The 20,886-nt window shown below is 36.4% G+C and overlaps 1 protein-coding gene across 2 annotated transcripts in view; it reads right to left on the bottom strand.

Moving 5' to 3' along the window:
* INVS (inversin) overlaps positions 1–20,886 on the bottom strand; it is an 82,829-nt gene that overhangs the window by 15,130 nt on the left and 46,813 nt on the right. For both annotated transcript variants that reach the window (XM_054284895.1, XM_054284896.1), the window contains 6 exons: positions 17,234–17,343; positions 12,597–12,768; positions 8,355–8,510; positions 6,664–6,893; positions 5,556–5,662; positions 2,329–2,541 (listed from right to left, as the gene is read on the bottom strand). In XM_054284895.1, the coding sequence (XP_054140870.1) occupies positions 2,329–2,541; positions 5,556–5,662; positions 6,664–6,893; positions 8,355–8,510; positions 12,597–12,768; positions 17,234–17,343 (988 nt within the window). The remainder of the gene's footprint in view (positions 1–2,328; positions 2,542–5,555; positions 5,663–6,663; positions 6,894–8,354; positions 8,511–12,596; positions 12,769–17,233; positions 17,344–20,886) is intronic.

The raw sequence follows: 20,886 nt of genomic DNA, 5'->3' as shown, positions 1-20,886 counted from the left end.
TGTATTACTACTTTTATTAATGTAGAAACACAAACTCACTTTGCAACCTGGAACATTTCGTTAAAGTCTCAACTCCATTTGAGTGTTGGTGTTTCTGGCACCATGTACATGCCCAAGCAATGCATCTACACTCTGCTTTTGCAGTCTGTCCCAGCCTCTGCCTTCTGTGAACTGCATTTTTACATCTGAGCTCTGTCAAGGATTCCCAGCTTACCCATACTGGTCCCCTGGTGTGTCTCTTTGCTCACTGACATAACAGTGTGCATGTTGTTTTGGCCTTCATCAAACTGCATTTTAAAAAATACAATTTCTTTGATATAGGAAAAACATGGGAGATGATGTTTGTATAGAAATATTTCATAGGCTTTAAATACAGTGAATGTAATTTTACCAGAAAATAATACAGGTATGAGATGCTGCGTGACTTTTTGTTACTGCAAAAAGGAAAAAAAAAAACCAGAACAGACTATCTAAACCCAAGTAGATTTAGGAGTGATTTTTCTTAGAGAGACTCTCTAAAGTAACATATTACAAAGCAAGTTTAAATATCTACACTGACATAGCTGGGGAGAGGGGATGTATCTTCAGTCTAGGAGTTCACCATCACTCTGGATCCCCACATTATGTCTCCTTTTATCTGGAGAGCAGATTTTTAAACACCAGTAGGGATAATAGTTTTCTGTATGCAGGAACACCCTGGCCAATTTCAGCTGTGGAATGCACAGATGGGGACGTAGAATGATGACAACATAATGTCCCCTTCAGTTTATTACAGACCATAAAACTGCAATTAAATAAAATTTGTTATGTGACAACCTGATTTGCTTGTACACTCCAATTGTACTGTAATTCTCTTTTTATGGTATTTGGTACACAGAATTTGTTTCTATTGCTTTCAAACAAATCAACAACAGCTAAGTAAGTTTCAGAAACTACATCAAAAACTCACAAAGGAAAACCATTATAAAAATACCCCCAAATTTCCATGAGGCAATTCTTTTCCATTTACTCTTCTACATGGTGGATCAGAGATTCTTCTAAAAATGACTGTCATTACAAAGGATAAAACTACCTCATTTGGTAAGGTCACTTGTAACCACACAGCAATAAGCAGAGCTCTCCACATTAAAAATAAATATTTTTCAAGGCAGCTTCTCCGTGCATAGTTTTGACTTGCACTGATTTCAGCAGAAAAGGCAAACAGTAGGAGAGCTACAGGTTACAACTTCAGAATGTAGAGATGTGAGCAAGACATGAGTTATCTGGTGTTTCTATAGCTTTGGCTCTTCCTGGGGAATAATAATTGTTTTATAGTAGCAGCAATTACACCCAATGAAGGTCTGGTCTGACTGGCCAATTATGCAGAACATCAAACTTCCAAATTTGATACAGAGTGGAGTGCAGTTGAATTTGTGATACACAGATGCAGCAAAAATACCTCTAGGTACAATAATTATATCATGGGGTTTTTTTATATGATCTCTTTTTATCAAAATAATACTCCCAAATCATGCAGAAATCTTTTCAGACTGTTATGTTTTTTCATTCAGAATCAGATTTCTTCAAGAGAACCAGGTGCTAATTTCATACTAAGAATCTTAAGGATAAACTCCAAGGAAGCAATGTGTTGTGATAATCATTTATGTACCTTCTGATTTTAGAACTCCACCACCGTGCTACCATCACCACATTTAAATTGGGCTGAAACTCAGCCAGAACCTACACATCTTGCTGACAACAATTTGAATTGCATATGTTAGGTAGCTGTAATTCAATATAACCAATTCATAGGATCTCTCTAATTCAAGACCAGAAAATTTAAGTGCAGAGAATAAGGCCCAAAATGAAGTTTCAAATAGAAACCAGGAATTCAGGTTGCTAGAGAAACATAGAGTTAAGCCTTACTAAACCAGGCTTTCCCTGTTTTGCTTTTGGGTTTTTCTCCTCAACTAGTGATTAATTTCTGTTCAAAACAGAACAGGCAAATAATGATTTTTCACTACCTAAAGTGAAAAATGTTTTCCAAGTCATTTTATCATACAGAATATCAGGCAAAGATTCATGGACACTAACATGCTATTTCCTCAGCTTTTGGTATTTTGCCTTGCTATGGTATATTATTTGAAGTTTGTTATTTAAACTGGGATTATATGGAAAATAACTTCCATCTGTCTATGGTTATATGGAAGTTATATGCTTCCTTTAGTTTCATTAATTTTACCAAGAGGAACAAAAACAGATGAGCAACAGAAAAAAATCATGCATAGATAAATACAAACTTACAACAAATGTCTATGTGCTGGAGTAGGTTTCAAGTCTCAGACTTACTTGGCAGCAGCATCTTTTCTCAGCTGTTCATGTTTCATTAGAAGATTCTTCCTCTCTTGAAAAGCCTTTCTAACTTTGTATCCTTTGTAGACAGCCTGGATTTTGAAAGCAGCAATATCCTGAATGGCAGCTATGGACAGAGCCCCATGTTCTAACATGAACTGAATCACTTCGTGGTGCTCACCAAGCAAGGCATAATCAAGTGGAGTATATCTAAAAAAATAAAAACCACAACAATTACTATTGATCTAGAATTCTAGCTATAATGTTTCTTCATCCTCATTTCATAAAAAGCAACTTCTAGCATGAAGACAGATTAAGCACTGTTTCAGTAGGCTGTTTTTCTCATCTTTTTAGGCATTATTTTGCTATTCATACTACACACTATGGTTATGTTTAAAGCTTATTTTGGTCTCCTAATATGGAAGGGGGAAGAGGGGAACCTGAAGTGTTTGGACTAAATCTCCCAAAGCCCCATCCACAGCATTAACTGCTTTAGGAAAGCAGTCTTTAAAATGTGTTATTGAAGTTTTCATATAGAAATATAAAAAGTTAAAACATTTTTGTGTTATGTCCATTTGCATTTAAGTTCTAGAAAGCTACTGTCAAATCTGGCTTAGCTTCTATAACATTGACTGAAGACACTATGACTGACAGAGCAGCAGGATTAGATCCATATAGAAGGATAGCATCTTCTTTAAGGTACTAGGAAAACTTAATTCTATTTTCAAATGGACACAGGTGTAAAAATATTAAATTGCTTTGGTTTTAATGGTAGCTAACAAAGACGCCTAGGCTTTTTTCAAAATAATTCCTAAATTTCCCACTGTCTAAATGGGAGCAAAATCTCTCTCCCTCACCAACACTGAAACTTCAGGGAAAGACATTCAGTGACTGAAAATTATCAGTCACAAACCATAATCAAGACCATGTAACATAGGACTAGCCAATAGCAAGTGTCAAGGCATGTGATTGTGAAAATTAGGGATCTTGCTGATGGTAACTTGCTGGGACACAGTGCTGGTGAGCAAAGAAAAACAGACAGAAAGCACAATTGGACCTGCCACACAGCAATGGCTTGATGGAAGGATAAACAGCATCTGAACTGAAGTGTCTGCAGGAATAAAGACAGTGGCATAACATGAAAATTTGGATGTCAAGGTGTGCTGCTGATAGCATTTAAAGAGATACAGATTTTGGATAACCCAGAAATGAGAACTTCAGAAGGAACGTTATTTCAGAAAAACAGATTTTTAAAGTATTCCTAATTTTGAATACTTTAAAGACACAAAAGATACTAAAGTAAACTTTATGAAGTTTACTTTAGCAGTCATGAAGATCCATATTTTTAAACGTGGATTCTCTAACTCCATCCAAGCTACCTTTGAAAGTAAAAAAATTGCTTCAATCAAATCTGATGAGGGGTTTTTACGACTGGACACTAACATACTGTTGTATTTGTACACAACACACTGTGGTGTCTGTACATACTGACATCTCTTGTGTCAGTTCAAAGCCTGATGTAAATTTCCTTTTCCTTTGGCTCTCTCTAAAGCAGATAGCTTTTAAATCAAGCTGGCTTCACAGGAAAGCACATGAAGACATCAGCCATCAGCTGTTATAGGCAATTTAATATGAAGGTGGTCAAGCAGCAGCTTGATGCACCCAGGACATTAAGCTGGATTACAAAATAAATTTGCAAAGAACAACAAACCCAATACCCTCCAGATTAGCACTTGATCACATATCTGGCAAGCAAGCAGAGACCTTAAAATTCTCGATGCAATCTCAGCTCTATCTCTTCTCTAATCTTTCAGTTATAAGCACTTTGTTTGAATTTTAACTGGTATCTCATACTACACTCTAAGAAAGTAAAGAAGGGAAGCTTTTTTCCTATGGGAATATTTGGGGGGAAAAAAGCCACTACATAGTGAAATTGTTACTGGTTAAAAACCAATTTCATCCAATTACAGGTGAACCATATCCATGAGGTTATGTTTCCTCTCTCTTGCAACACTCAACTTGATTTTCCACTTTCCAAACTTTCAATCTATTAAAAATGACACAAAGTTTGTAGATATTTTTATAAGATGCAAGCATGCAATTTTTATATGTATTTTAGGAGAATTATATTTAAAGATTGATCCATCTGGAAATATTGGGGATCTCTTTTGTTCTGAACATGCACTAGTGCTTATCAGCAGACATTTGGGATATTGTTAGTTGTATTTTGAATAATCTAGACTTACACACTAAATGTATATTAATTCCAGAAAGGAAACAAAAATGTATACTATCTGAATGACTGTGATAAACCACAGCTAAGGTCTTTTCTTGACATTTGAGCATCAGGAGTACATTTCTACAAAGTAAGGATAACAGCAGTCTCCAATCTGGCAAAATTGTGGCTTTTAATCTTATTAAAAGTAATTTAATTAAAACTGTTTATTCAATTTTCTATCAAAAATTACTAAAGAGAGCCTTGACACTACTTAATTAGAAACTAGTTATACTTTCATTTGTGTTTCTCAAGAAAAAATAAGAAAAGAACAGAAAAGGAAGAGAGATCTGAGTGTTTTAGAGTGGAGAATGAAAGAAAAATGATAGGGGAAGGAAGCAATTAAAACATGGGGTTAAGTACAGAAGTCTCAAATTGAAATATGAGGTTGCAAAAGCCTTAAGTTATTTAAAATGCTGAAATATTCAAATTTATAGGCCATGCTGTTCATAATCTTATAATTATGAGGAGGTCATCTACTCTAAAAAAGGCATTAGAAATTTCTGCTAATAGTAATTACCTTCATGGTCAGGTGACTAATTCAAACTCCACAACCCAAATCGCTTTTAAAAATCTATTATTTATATGTCAATGAAAGACAAAGAAAAGAGATGCAAATGTGCTGTCTCTTTATGATTATAGGAGACTTTTTCTTTTTTAAACCAGGCCTTTAGAATACAGGTAGCCACCAGGTCTTTAATATGTGTAACAAGACTACAATGAATAAATACTTCCGGAAGATGGTTCAGAAGTATAAAAGTTGCAATGTTTTAGTTAAAGAAGGGAACTTTCACATCAGAAGAAAAGCTGCTTACACTGAAGCCCTGGGTTACAGCACTCCTGTGAGATACAAGATGAGGATTCTCCTGCAGGATCAGAACATTTAACATTTAAAGAGAAGGCAGCACCTTGGCACAATTACAAAATAACGCCTTGAGACAAGCAGTACCTCTCCTCACTGTTCTCCATGTGATTGGGGAAAGCATCAAAGCCCAGCAGCAGCTTTATAGCATCAAGGTAGCCGTTGTTACAGAGCCAGTGCAGGGCAGTTCTGCCCTGTAAAACAATAGAACAGAACAAAAATAAACATTACCCCCAAACTCTGCCATGTCACAATTAAAGTCATAAATCACAGTGTAATTCAATGCTTTTCTGGACATGAAGAACAAACAGTTCTTCTAAATAAACTTCCTTGTTAAAATAAAAAGAACACAACACTTAAAAAATGGATTTTTTTTAACAAGATTTCAACACCAGTGCTTTTTCATCTAAAACAGCTGAAAAGCAACTGAAAGCCTTATAGTTGCTTTCTTTGCAAAAGATGTACAGCATGCTCTGTAGAACTCATAATGAAAAGCACATTTCCATTACCTGGAATTATCTATGCCCTACGACAAATAGCTACAGAAAACTTCAATAAATTGGGTGAAGCTCTTTTGACTGACGAGGTTCTACTGACTTCTGAGAAATTATGTCATATAACAAAGAAATCTGTTATAGGTTGCACAATTATTCTGGCTCCTAATTTCAATTACTGCCTGAATAATGGCACAAAAGAACAAATAAACCAATCAGGTTCTTTTTTTTTTTCACCTGGAAGAGTGATACATATGTGGGTACTTAATGTGGACAAGCAATTGAAGCAGTTATTGTGCAATCTCACTTGCAGTACCTTACTTTCTTACTTGCTCTCTCTCTCTATTCTGGAGAACAGACTAAAATCACATTCCCATATCAGCTGTTAATAGGGAATTATAGAAGAAATCAGATCATTAAGATGACTCCTCATATGATCACACTTCAATGAGGAAAAATCAAAAGTGGTCTGGAAGAATACCAATCTTCATACTATATATTCAAATACTGCTTTTCTTTTGAAATTTTAGAAGTGAAGGCTTAGGGAAAATGACATCAGGATGCATTTCCTTTTGTGACAAACAGCAGCACAGATGTTTCTCTGTCCTGGAAAAGAGAATTACTTTGAAGAAAAGAAAAATGTTTTGATTTATGGTTATTCTAAAGTTAATGATATACCTCAGTGAAGAACAACAACATACCTCTTTATCCTGAATATTTGGATCTGCATTGTTTTCCAGCAACACCACCATGCAGTTGATGTAGCCTCCATAAGCTGCACACTGCAGAGGTGTTCTACCTGCATAATCCTGCACATTGGGGTTGATTTTATTTTCTATCAGGATTTGGCACACGTCAGCATTTCCTCCCAGGGCTGCCCAATGAAGGGGTGAGTGCCCATCCTGGTCAACCAAATCTACTCTTGCTCCTCCTGTAGAAACATACATTTTTGAGAACAAAAACAAAATACCATTGAATGCTAAGAAAAGAGTGAGTTTATGTACAACTAGAACGTGTTTCATAAACTGACAATTTAGAGAAGTATTTCAGAAAACAACTTCAATTTTGTTACTCAAATCCTAAAACTTAAATCAAAATTCATTTGGAATGAAACAGTTTCAAAGAAGGTCAGACATCTAACTTTTTTATCATCTTCTGACTATCCTCTAATATGCTTTAGAAAATCCAGACTTATCAATTGCCTATGAAAAACCTATTTTATTTGCTTTAGGTCTATGAATTTTCAGTAGAACCTTTCTTTCTTAACAACAAAATAGCTTCTAAAAATTAGATTTCAGATTAGATGTCTTTAAATCTCTAAAGCAGACAAGATAAAATAATCACAATGTAATAATAATTTTTAAAATAAGCTTATTTTTTAAATTCAAGCATGCTAGGACTCTTTTATGCAAATAATTTATGTCTCTATATGTTATTGAAAGATGTAAAAATTCTGTACAGAAGTAAAACTCCACAAATACAGTAACTTGAACCAACCAGCAACAATGACTCTCTACATCATAAAATATTTAATTAAACACAATTGAGATTCTGATAGACAAATTTCTTACATCTACAAAAGCTAAATGGCATGGGGATGGGGGGGGGGGGAAGAGAATAACAGGAGGTTAAAACGTGCCCAGCAGGTCATGGAAGGAAAAACACTTTTCAGTAAGAAAGGCTGGTTGATAGAAAACTTGTAAAATTTAGCCTGGATACTTCATTTATCCATAGGTGAGATAATGTCTGAAGCAGGAGGGAGATGTTTCTGGGAAGCTAAAATGACAGAATTTTGCATCTGAGATGCCACTGTTCTTTCACTGCACGTCTTACCCTTCAGCAGATATTTTAGTTATCTAGAACTGTGTACTTTGTTAAATCCTACTTCTGTCTACAAACAAAATACTGTTTTTAAAAACCAACCAGAAGAAAATATTAATGATTAGGACTTTTGATATCTATCTACATTAAAAAAAAAAAAAAGACTCACTCAAAAAGTCTTCAAAGAACCCTAAAAATGGTTTTTCACAAAAGTGAAGAAAGCTTAATTTCGTCTTATTTACTGGGGAAAAAAACCCAAACAAAAACAAAAGAAAGGAAGGACTTGCTGGGGGAAGAGTTGGTTTGAGCGACTAGAATGTACTTGCAAAGGCTTGGGCAGAAATGAGCTTTGAAAAGAACAATCCCAGTTATGGAAGTTTTGTATTTAACACTTCTAGCCATTTTTGCACAACCCTGATAATCTTTTAGATTCACAAGGGGAATTTACAAACAAAACCTGCTTTAGGGAAGCAATTTCCTACCCCACCTCCTGCTCAGTTGTTTATTTCCCGTCCCCACAGGAGGCAGCAGCAGAACTCCTGAACAGGTTTGGAAAGCCCTGAGAGCTGACCTTTGATGAGTGTTTGAATCACCTCCTTGTGACCCATCTCACAGGCTCTGAAGAGTGGGGTGTGTTTCATCACATCCAGGGCATCCACCTGTGCCTTGTGCTCCAGCAGCAGCTTCACTGTGCTGACGTGGCCAGAAAGGGCAGCAGCGTGTAAGGCTGGAAGAATAAAGGAGTAGGGAAAAAGAAACCACAATACCATGAGCTTTAGAGGTCCACAATTAGAACAGTCAAAATAAAAACTAATTACAACAACTTTGGTGGAAAAAGTACTTTTCAACCTCAAGAAACTGAAGAAGTGATGATGTAACAACACTTTCTTGCCATACAAGCAACAAGCAGAAAAACTATCAGCCCTGAAACATGTTTCTAACTTGCACAAATAGAAATTTTACATTTAACACCACCAAGATTCGCTTATAGTGAGGATTTGTGGAAGAATAGCAGCTTCTGATAAAGGGAACATAACATGATTTACTTCTGCCTCTGCTTTGTGGCATTTCTGAGATTGCTCATCATCAGTGAAAGAAAGCTTTCATTATTTCTTCAACGCTTTCCTGAAAATGACTTTTTTCTTTCAAGTAAGCAAAGTTGTCTCAATTAAAACTAACTTCAGAAAACCACCCAGCTGTTCCTACTCCTCCTTGCCTCCTGCTTTTGTTTCGGAACTACTTGGAGAAAATTTTATACGGAAATATGTAGCAAGACCATCATATCTTGCACAGTATCTCTGTCTCCCTGTTTTCCTCAAGAAAAAGATTGCAGAAAAACCAGATGCTGCTACTTCAGATACTTCAGAACTCAGGTAAAGATGTGGTGCCCTGTAACTGGAGTTGCTATTGCCTAACACAGCATCCTGCAGGCACTGTCAGCGAGAGCTGTGGATGACCAGTTCATGGCTCTTTTTGAAGGAAAGAAGAACTGCACAGAGCAATGAGATTTCAAACCAATGAACACATGTACTGGTGGCTCCACTTACAGTTTGACTTCAAAATGCTTTGGGTTATTTCCAACAGTTAGCAGTCAAATCAGACAATCTACATTCTCATGCTGAATTAAATGTAGAATATATTACAGACAATTAAATCAAAATAATATAGAATAAAACCACAAAATTGTGTGGTTTATAAGTGTTCACTTAATAAAGTGAATTCATATTTCCCCATGAAATTTCAGAAACATTCATGCTTACTGAGAACCGAATCTTGCTCATGTAAGCAAAATGTGGGGCTGTAAACACTACCTACAGGTCCACATTTCTTCAGTGTTAAGAGAGAGTCAGGATCCAGCAGAGGCATTATACAGAAACACACACCACAAAGACCAGCATTAGAAGGAGCAGCTTCTTGAACCACAGGCAGAATATAAAACCAGCATTTTTGTATTTGCCAGCAGTATTATGAGACAACCAGTATTATGAGACAGTAACCCAGCACAACCTGTTACACAGGCCCTACTGAAATGCTCAGGTTGTTCATGCCGTCATTGACCCGAATCCACCTGGTGTGCTGGGTTAAAACAGTCTTGCGACTTAAAACAGTCACAAAATAAGTGACAGTAACATTGTGACACGGGCTAAGCACTGGGGTCAGAGCCAGAGACACTGTGAGGAGTGAAAATGGAAATCGTGCCTTTGAGAGGACATGATTTAAGTCCGAGTGCAGCAGCCTGCAGGCGCAGCAGAGCTCCTTGCGCGGGTGAGCAGGGAGCGCCTGAGCAGCAGCCCCTGCGAGTGGGTGGCTACCAGTAGGAATTGGACAGCCATGAGATCCCTGCCGCTCCTACATTTGGATGGGCCTGCTTTCCGTGGTCTGACCTCACAATAAACTCTAGGTTCTGGTTTTTGTCCTGAATTCCTTATGAAACCAGAGGCAGTAAACCACTCCATCAGATGATACATGGGGTGTGTGTAACAATACAATAGAAAAAGAGCTGCTGTGTCAGCTTGGCCAGTTCTTCCCCCCTATCACTCATTCTGACGCAGGCATCTTGTTTCGCACTTTGTGCTCAATATTTTCTTGTAAGCCAAATTTTCTGTGATGGAGTCACGGTGACTGAAGAGATTCTTCAGCCAGCTGGTGACAATGGGCCCTTTGTTCAGCCGACAGACAGAGCCCTCTCCATTGTGCGCAGTGACGGCAGAGCTATAAAGCTGCCCCTGTACTGCTCCTGCAGCGCGGATCTCTGAGAGGAGGGAAATTCCTTTCCCTTGGTGTCATTCTCCTACACAATGCCCAGAGTCTGGATGTTCTAGCAGAGCTCAATGGAGAGCTTGCTCTTTTTGAGTAAATGCAAAAGGCTGCGTTAACGCAACATTACAACCGAGCTGAACCGAGTGTGCACACAAAAGTCAGAAAAACACAGCCTTGAACTCTGCTCAGCAACTGTATCCCAGGCACGGAGGCATGCGCGCTATTTTCTATCAGCGCACAGTTTCCTGTCCCAACGCAACACTGCTTCTCCCTCACGAATACTTGGGAATGATTTAAGAAAATAAATCAGAAAGTGATTTAGTGGTGGGCTTCCTTTCCTGTTCAGAGCTGGCTACAACAAAGCCCATGCTATGCGCTCGCTGGCACAATGGTGCAGCTCGGGCTGCTCGGCAGCACAGCTCCCCACTTCCAGGCTGCTCCTGAGCTCTACACTGCGGCACTCCCAAGCAAATGGAAAATCCATTCATTTCCTTGGATTAAAAGCCCTCCAAGGAAACCGAGATTAAAAGGTGATTACATATCACCGCTAGGAAAGGTTTAAGACTGAAAGATAATAAAGCCAACCACCTGAATTATTCAAGCATGAAATCCACACCTGAGTAATTTCACAAACACAGTATGTGATTACTGATTACTGCCTGCAAAGAAAAAAAACCCTTTGTAAGGAGGTTTGCACAGTAACAACAACATTGCTGCACCTTAAGGTCTGAAGCAAATACTGAGAGCTATTTGAAAGGGAACTGTCATGAAGTAGCAAGTGTAGGTGAGACTGATAAAAGATGAAATAACACCAAACTTTTAGAATATTTAGTTTGTACTGTAATCAAACATGAAGACTGAGATTTTATTTGTTGCACGATTTCCTACACTCAAAAATTTCAAACTATCACAACTTGGAAAGACCAATGTATTTAGTGTGTGTTACATTGTAAGAAAAACAATAATTTAGATATTTAAACAAGATTTTATGTTAACTGCAAATTACTTTTTGTTAAGATCCAGCATATAATCAAAGGAAACTTTAAAAATTCAATATTGATGCATACTAAGTTTCAAATCCTGAACACAACCCTGACATATATATTTTGCACTTCTAACTCTGTGACTGTATCTGGTATTGTAGTTCCTGATCTCTCTACACACAGTTTACCCTGCATCCCTGCTATCAAACCCCTCCAAATTTATACCAAATATATCCATATTTTCCTGATTTTTCACTCAGATGCCATCAGCATACTATACAACTCTACCTAAGTTTCCAACGCTACTGAATACATAAACACTTCAAACCTGTCTCTCTCACCTGTCAAAACTGTTATTCTGTTTTTGTTGAAAGCATTGCATAGGTATAATATTTCCACCAAAAAAAAAATCCCTAAAGGAGATAAATTCATAGTTACTACAGGAAATTCTGTATTTCATTACTTGCACACTTGAATTCTGAAGCACTGTGTTGCCTACTTTTGTTTCAGGCAGATAACAAGATGATAAATTTGGGGGATATCAAGTTTGATCTCTTGTTTGCACAACAGAAGTGCAACAGACCTAATCTTTTTTTCACTATCTTTAAAAATTTTAAAAATAACTATAGAATGATTTTCATGATAATTTAGCTACTTCAGTGGTTAGTTTGCTCCATATTGTTTCTAAGTATTTGTGTACTGTTAAATAAATTTTTGAACAGGCATTTTCAGGAAGAGCTTTGTATGCAACTATGTTTCATGTTATTTTTCATATTACAGAACAGCTCTTCCTTTCACAGGATTACAGAGCTAACTAAATAGCATTGCAGTACATTTCTTCTTTCTACATTTCAAATTAACTGTTCCAATCTGTGCAGAAAAGATTTGTTTCTTTCCCACAATAAGGCAAAGACTTGACTGACACGTATAATTACGATAATGCAGAAATGTTTTCAGGATTGAAGTACACATTCAGAAAAACATTAATACAGATTCTATCAATATTTCCACTTGGTGGAAATCACACAGATTGGAAACATGCAGTGGCTCTTTACTGTAAAGCATCTTACCTGTGCCGGCGTATTTGTCCGTCATATTGATATCAATATCCAATTTTAAAGTCAGCATAGTCCTAATGACATCATCACTGCCTTTGCCAGCTGCCCACATGAAGGACGTTCTTCCCTCAAGATCTGAGTCATCTTTTACAGAAGGATGCTTCAAAAATACTTCAACTGTTTCCTGAAAAGACATACTGTTGAAATTAACATTAAAAGGAATCTGCAACAACAAGAAACCATTGTCTCATGTAGCTGTTTATGAAGCAAATCAATTCATTTTTCCTTTTATGTTCATAAAGAGTAACTGCTCAACAGGAACACTGCATCTTCTGCTATGCCTTTTCCCTCACCAATGATCATAGTGCACCCTTAACTATGAGTTTAACAGTGTCATTTAACACTTTTTTCTTTTTTGTGTCAAATATGATGTGTTCGACACAAGGAAGCAGAAGACACTGTAGTCTCTGTGAAGAAAGCGATGGGAAAAATATCATGGGTTTATCCATACATGACAGTAATGCTGTGATGAAAAAATTACAGAATCCTTTAGGCTGGAAAAGACCTCTGAGATCATTGAGTCTAACCTATGACCCAATACCACTGTGTCAACCAGACCATGGCACTGAGTGCCACATCCAATCTTTCCTTAAATACCTACAGGGACTCCACCACTTCCCTGAGCACCCCATTCCAACATTCCATCAGCCTGTCTGTGATGGGACTCCTTCTGATGTCCAACCTAAACCTGAAAATAATGTTCTTTCAAAATATTTTCCCAATATATTTTTTTTCTCTCCAATTATACAATTGCACATGCAAATATTTTGCTTTGTTGTTCTCTAATATTTTGACTGTTAAGAAAAAAGGACCCGTCAACATAGACGTACTTCCTCGTGTTTAATAACATAATCAGGTTACTAATTACTGAAATACTATATTTCAGTAAATATTAAGGAAATCTTTACACCTGAGTCCAGCCTTTCCACTGTAACTGTTAAACTAAAATTTCAAATTAAGGAAAAAAATAATTATTTCTTTAAATGCTGTGTTTGTGTTAAGCTGTCAGCAAACAAGCCCACTGTTTAACCTGCTGCTAGATTCTTAATGAGTCACCCAGGAAAGGAAGGGAGAGAAAATCACAACTATTAGAAAACTACTAAAAAGGAAGATTTTCCCTTTTCTATCTAATGCCTTAAAAGGCCATGTATGTAACAGCTGGGAAATATTTGATATGAGTCACTGGTAGGCTAGCCAATAAAAACCTGAAAAAAAACCCAGATTTCATTATTTTGTATTTATATTTTATTATTAATACTATCTTAGCCTTTCCTCTGTGTGACCCCTCAATAGCTACCCCCCTACTCTTGGCAGGACAAGAATTTCCTGGCTAGAATGAACTAAATTATTTTAATCATGAAAGTGTTTGAATGCTTAAGTACCATTGATCAATTTGGATTTGTTTTTTCACTACTACCTACTATTTCATCCCTCTAAAGAAATAGGAAATGTCTCATTTATCTTATGCTACTGATCTAGGATCCTCACAGCTTTGTGAACTTAGGTCTGAACTAGCAGTTTATTGTGAAAAGGTCCAGCCAGAAGCAGGGAGAGATGGAAGCACAAAGCTTTCCACACAAACCCAGCACGAGTTTATATCTCCGTGTTCTCACACTGACCACCACCACACCTCAGACACAAACAGCCTCTCATTAGGCCAGAAACTCAGCACCCTCCCAGGGCTCTGCCCTGCTGGAAATCCTGCTGAGTGAAAAGCACTGCAAAGGCTGCACTTCTTCAGTGCTGAGGCAAACATTCTAAAAAATACAAATATTTTATTTTTCCGCTAAGTTTTGGCAAAGCAACGCTTCTTCAATGACTCTTTCTTTCCTACAGCTTTTTAATTGGAAAAAGTAGAAGAAAATCCCACAGTACTATAAGCATTATTTTCCAAAATGAAGTTACCACAACTTGAAAACAAAACAAAATTAAATTACACCAGGATAACTAACAAATCAGGAAATAGAAGTATCAATCAATTTATTTCTACATGTATTATATGAAAGATTACATGTGTTCTAAAACTACTAAAAAAGTGGAGGAAACAACATAAAAAACAACAAATCTGAAAAATAACAGTAAAGGAGAGAGCTAAACATGAAACATATAATTCTGTGCTATCAGGAAACTGAAAAATACTACATATTATTTTTGAATATTTAAAAATAAGACAGGGGTATCCACATTTCATTTACAGATCAATCTGTATAAATACATGAAAGAAAAGTACACTGTTTTCAACACCTCTGGGAAAATTCAGGAAATAAAAATTTAGTCCTGCATACTAAAATCAATATGAAGGGAGCATCTTAGCTCAGTTGGTTAGAGTGTGGTATTAATAACACCTGGGTTCAATCCCTGTTTGGGCCATTCACTTAAGAGCTGGAATTGATGATCCTTGTGGGTCCCTTCCCACTCAGAATATTCTGTGATCTGGAAATATAGATTTTCTGATCTTCCTTCACACATGAAGTTCAAAATTTTAAATAGCAGCGTTTCTTGGGACCTCCTTGGGATACCCAAGACATCTAAATTTGGGTGTTATATTGGGTGATGTCTTTTCTTCTAGAACTTTTCCTGTCTACAGTAAATGGAGATAAGTTAGTCTTAGGGAACAAATGCTTCACATAAATTAAGTGCTGGCTAAATCTCTTCATTCTTCAAAAAAACTAAAAATGTCATATTATACAAACTTTCTTCTTGTTAGGGACTAAGAAACATCACATTTTACCTGAGAAAAACTACACCTAAAACTAGGGAGACTGAATAGAACAATGTGGCTCTCAAACCATGAGCATAGAGATGCTACTGTCAGAACAAACATGAATGTATCTCCACTCAGTAGTTTGACCATGTATATGGAGTGCAGTGGTGGGAATTACTCGATGATATGCATGTAAAGGAGACAAAAAGGCAAACAGTGGTGCTCAAAAACAACTGGATTGGTGAAAACAGACTCCAGACATAATTTAGGCAGGGGCTGTTGAGTACATCACCAGCTAAAAGAGGCTTGCAGATCTGAATGAAACTCTCCTGTGTGATTTTTCACGTAAGATGGGAAACAGTACATTCATTGTAAGTACAGAAGATTACAAAAGAATGTCTGATTCCACCATGTACTTCACTTCCCCTTAAAACACAGATGATATCACAATTTGGCTGGCTGATGGGATCAAAAGGCAGCAGCATAATGAAGATGTTTCATTTAACTGAATCAAGCCCAGGCAAAGAAAACCAGTATGAAAAATCTTTTTAGGAATACATCAATATAGAAAAGAATAAAATAAAAAAAACAAGATAAAAGAATGTGGAGATAATCACCAGTTAGTAAATATTTTTTTTCTATGAGTTTAACTCAAACATGAAAGAAAGGCTTTTACAACACAAATATTTTAAATGTGTTAGGCTCAAATTGTACACAGCCCTAAATCAACAAAAATCAGCATCAACAAAAAATTCTCTAAAGTGAAGATTACACAGAGAAATATGTTTCAATAAAAGTCTGAATTTAAAAAACATTTTGATGGTCTTAGTAAGACCATCTCCAGAAAAATGCCACCAACATCCCAAAACTCATTTGGGAGCAAAACTATTGATTGTTCTGTTCCCTCTTTCAATACTATTTCTAGATTTGTTAACTTGAATTGTTCTCAGGGGCATTTAAATTCTCCTTCTTTTTTTTCCTTGTTAACATGTAGGTATGTAAGAAAGACACAAATTATTATCCCTGCTAAGAAAATGTTGCAATGTGGACTATGTAATTATTACATTAATTAGACACTAAATAACTCTTTCTATTAAGGGAGAGTATGAAAACTATGAGAGAAAAAGGAGCTTAAGAAAAGCTTTCTTAATTTCCAGTGCTTGAGAACTACTTCTGCAACATCTGTGACTGGCAATCAGTGAAGTGCTGAGTTTTATACTTGGCTGTACTGTATCTGATCTTGCTCTGGAAAAAAAAAATTACCTATTATACCAAAGTATAAAAATTAAGCTGTCTGAGAAACCAATGTTCTTTGTTTTCCAAGTTTAAAAAATATTTCTAAAAATTTTAAAAATACAGTGTTCCTGAAGAATTATGACAAAAGGCACTCAACTCTTTAGCTGTGCTTCATGAGACAACAGTTCATTCATAATGCCAAATATTCATAAATTAATTACCTTCTTGAATGCAAAGACTGGTTTGACTGGTCCTGCAGCAGCTGTGCAAATATTCCTACAGGTCATCTTACTCTAGATATCTCATAACTGCTTAGACTTCATTATAATGAGCCCTAAAACCTGAAAGCACTGTGAAATAGTAGGTGCCATTCTGCTTTCTGTTGAAGTAACTGAATGACTATCGTATTTTGTGATGCAAACATACAGCTCAAAGGGCCTTTTTTGTAAAGAAAGTTAGTTTTTGTACATCTATCTTTAATAGTTTGAAATCAACCACATTGGTATCAGATTACATAGGAGAACTCTGAATTAACTCATGCCAACAACACTGTGTTTATATGATTTCAAAAACAACTCAAACACTCTGCTAAACTATAAAGATTTCAGCAAAATATGTTTACTTCACATTTAGGGTATGTTCTACTTACAGCAAAGTTGCTCTGTGCTGCATAATGTAGGGGTGTTGCACCTTGACTATCAGATGGGATAGTTCCAAACTTATTTCTTTCTAGTAAGAGATGGACAATCTGTGCATGACCTGAGAAAAATAATGTAATAAAAACAAACTGGTATCAAATCCTAAAGTCACTAAAAAGCTTACTTAAGAAAAAGGTAAAAAAACCCCATCATTGACAAATGAAAAACCTAAACTGAGACAAAACATAATAAAATGAATAATAAAATGAACAGACTTGCACAAATAGTCACATATTTCTGTTGTAGCCATTATAGTTTAAATGTAAGAGAGAAACATAAGACTTGATATTTGAACTATTAAGTCTGGCATGTACTTTATTCCCAATAGTGGTCCAGTGCCCTACTCTGTATTGTCATTTTTGAGGAGTGTCTATAAATCAGAATGACTTATAAATACAAAATTTCTTTTAATCAAAATCACTAGAGCTTTTCCCTAAATAAAGAAACCAGCAGCAACTGGTCCAGTAGCTATGATATTAACTTCATAATGAAGTGGTTGAATATTTCCAAAAAAGCTTATAACAACTTAGTTGAAATGCTGCATTTGAGTGACAGGTCAGTCAGAAACAGTAAAGTGAGCATAGGCTGATGATGATGAGCATTTGTCCATCTGCATTAAAAGACAAGCTAAATCAATGTTGACAATTTCATCACACATCACACTGCTTTACAGAAATCAAGTGTAAATTCTTCACTCAGGTTTTATTTAACCAAAATTTCATCCAAGAATGTATAGCACAATCAGAGGCTAGTCTACTACCAGCTGCTATAAACAAGCTCACACACAACTCCTTCAGAAAAACTGATCAAAATATTTTGAGATTAAAATCACAACACTTTTGGAGGATGGGTAAACTTTATATTCACTTCACAGACAGGAAAACAAAGACAAATACAGTATATTGCCACTAAAGTCAACCAGTCCGTTCATATACTTGTTCCTGTCAGCATATGCAGCTCACAGAGTATCTTAATGATTTGGTATTTCAAGCAATACTATGAAACCACTCTGATTTTACAGGTGAAAACCTCCAGTACCTCATATGTCAGAAAAGCAATCAATTTTGCCCCTTGTTACTTTTGCACAGTTGTCTTGAATCACTTCAGAATAAATAAAAAGGTAGGTAAACCTTCCCGCTAGCAATAGATTATTTTTAATGAAACCACCAACAGTTCCAGAATGAAGCTGTGACACAGTTGTGCTCGGTAGCTCTTTAAAACCTAAGACATGGAGGACTAGGCAAGCCCACTTTTGTGAAATGGCACTTTGACACTTTATACGTACAGAAGTATCAGAAATGGGAGAAAATGGTAACTTGGGTCAAAAAGGATGAAGAGTTATGAGAGCATTTTTTCTTACTAGGGGCCTTAGGGTGTACAGGAAGGCTCTTCTTTCTTGCCAGCCATTAAGAGAACGCAGGATACAAAACATCACATTATTCTGTCCCTTCCTACAACAACAACAAAAATGAAAAAAAAAAAAAAAAAGAGATATAATGTTGCTATTCTACTCCCACCTGAAGAGTCTAAGAAGTAAATTGAGGTTCACTGGAAGAAGTTGCTTTGGAGTGAAATCCTAGCAGAAAAACCTTAGGAGTACCGAGCCTGACAAAAAAGATTCCTGAACTTTCAGGACAGACAACCAGAAAAAGGGAACCTAACTTCATAATGAGGACATGGTCTAGCTAAATTATCTATGAGAATGAGGCTTGAGGAGTTAAAAAAAATTGTATTGGGTGCAAAGGTGAATCTCACTTGGCCATTAATGTAAAGATTAAAACTCATTTCTTGGGGTCAAGAACTGTCATTACTGTTGTACTTTCATTTAGCAGAGATGTAACTGGTAAGACTTTTATCTATGCAAAAAGAAAAGCTAAGAGAAGCAGCAATGCCTTTAAGATGCAGTCACCTGCAACCCATCACATCTAAGAAAAGTTGTGGCAGCCTCCCTGCACTGCTTTAAATCTCCTATTGTTAACCTCTATAGTAACATCTCACTCTCTTTAAGACCTACATAGAACATCACCTTCAACTTAAAACTGTAACCCTGAAAATTAATCATGATTTACTAATCAGAAATTCCCAAAGAGCATATGCCACCTAGAGACCTCATCAGGTTCACAAAATAGTCTGGAGGGCTTGGCACATCTTCCCCCTTTATTCTACAATGATTAGACAATCCATTTTTCCAACAGACAAAACTTCCCTCAAATACAATCAATTTCAAAATGCAATAAATTTTGCTTCTTGGACAGAACCAAGTGATAATGACTATTTCTTTGGAAAGCCGATCCTGTGACACTTAAAAAGCTTCACAATTTCTCTGTTAAAATTCAATATCCCTACATATATACAAATTTGAGAACACCCTTCCCTCTTTTTTGTTTTAATAAACATAATCAAATTACATGTATACTGCCACTGGAGTTGCAGTAACTTGCTCCAGTGAACATCTGATTCTGATTCTTATATTGGCATTCTTTGTCTGCAGTGTCCCAAAGGATCATTGGGATGAAGCCAGTTAAAAGGGGAGAGAGATTGTTTGAAGATTCTTTTATCCAGTGGTTATTTTTTCCTCCTGAATGGAAATAGGAGGTAAATTTTCTAAATCATATTATTTTTGTGTCTGTCATTTTAGGGGTTGTGTTTCTCTGCATTTAGACTATTTACATTTAATCACGTTTTAACTTGTTTTGCAAGGATCCAGTTTTTGTAAACACAAATCAAAATTCACATATGCAAGGTTACAATTTACAGAGTGTCTGAGTCTCAGGGTAACAATCTAAACAGAAAAGAACTCTATACAAATAAAACTCCTTGTCAGATCTGATTAGATTATCATAGCGTGTCTGATGAAGAGCTTATACTAGAAGTGTCAACTCTGCCATTTTTTGTTGTTTACTTGTGCTGGCAGTATCAGAGTATCTGCATTTTCTTTGTGGGAATCTTCTTAAGCCCTTATTTAGTTTGTGAGGAGTAGTTTAATAAAAACTAGATAATATAATCATAAATCCACTTAACCAGGCCGACATGAACTGCAGAACATCACAGTAGGCTGAAAGTGAGCATGAGACTCATGATGCCACCATCAACCACTCTGCACTGTGGAACAGCTCAGCTTCCCCAGGCACCCTGCAAACCCCATGTGACCATCTTACATATGGATCAAACAAGGGTACTAGCTTAAATCTATATGAAACATTAGTCAAATTATCTTTTCAGATAAAAAAATGAACTCTGGCATTTTCTTCATGCACTCCCATAGATTGTGTTGCTTTCATGCTGGGCTGTGCATACCCCACTTCAGACACCACTGCTCCAGAGCATCTGGTTTTTTTAACATATGATCAAAGCTGAATATGCAAGAATGATCTCAATGCACCCTAATTGTTCTGAAATCATCAGCATATATAACCTGTTGAAGCGATGCATTGTACAATGCTTTGGAGAATCTGATGCTAAAATAAGCAGTCTACACGCAAGCTTCTAATCCTGGTTGAGCAGAAACTCTTCTTGCTTTAAGAGATTAATTATCATACTGCCAGGCTGGAATTAAATAAAAATCAAAGAGAAAGATTAAGCAGTACAGTTAATTAATGACTAA

This window comes from Melozone crissalis, unplaced genomic scaffold, assembly GCF_028551555.1.
Source record: "Melozone crissalis strain CALT ecotype California unplaced genomic scaffold, PUWL_Pcris_2 ptg000042l_1, whole genome shotgun sequence".
Classification (NCBI taxonomy): Eukaryota; Metazoa; Chordata; class Aves; order Passeriformes; family Passerellidae; genus Melozone; species Melozone crissalis.
This window is presented reverse-complemented; position numbering and strand designations above follow the sequence as displayed.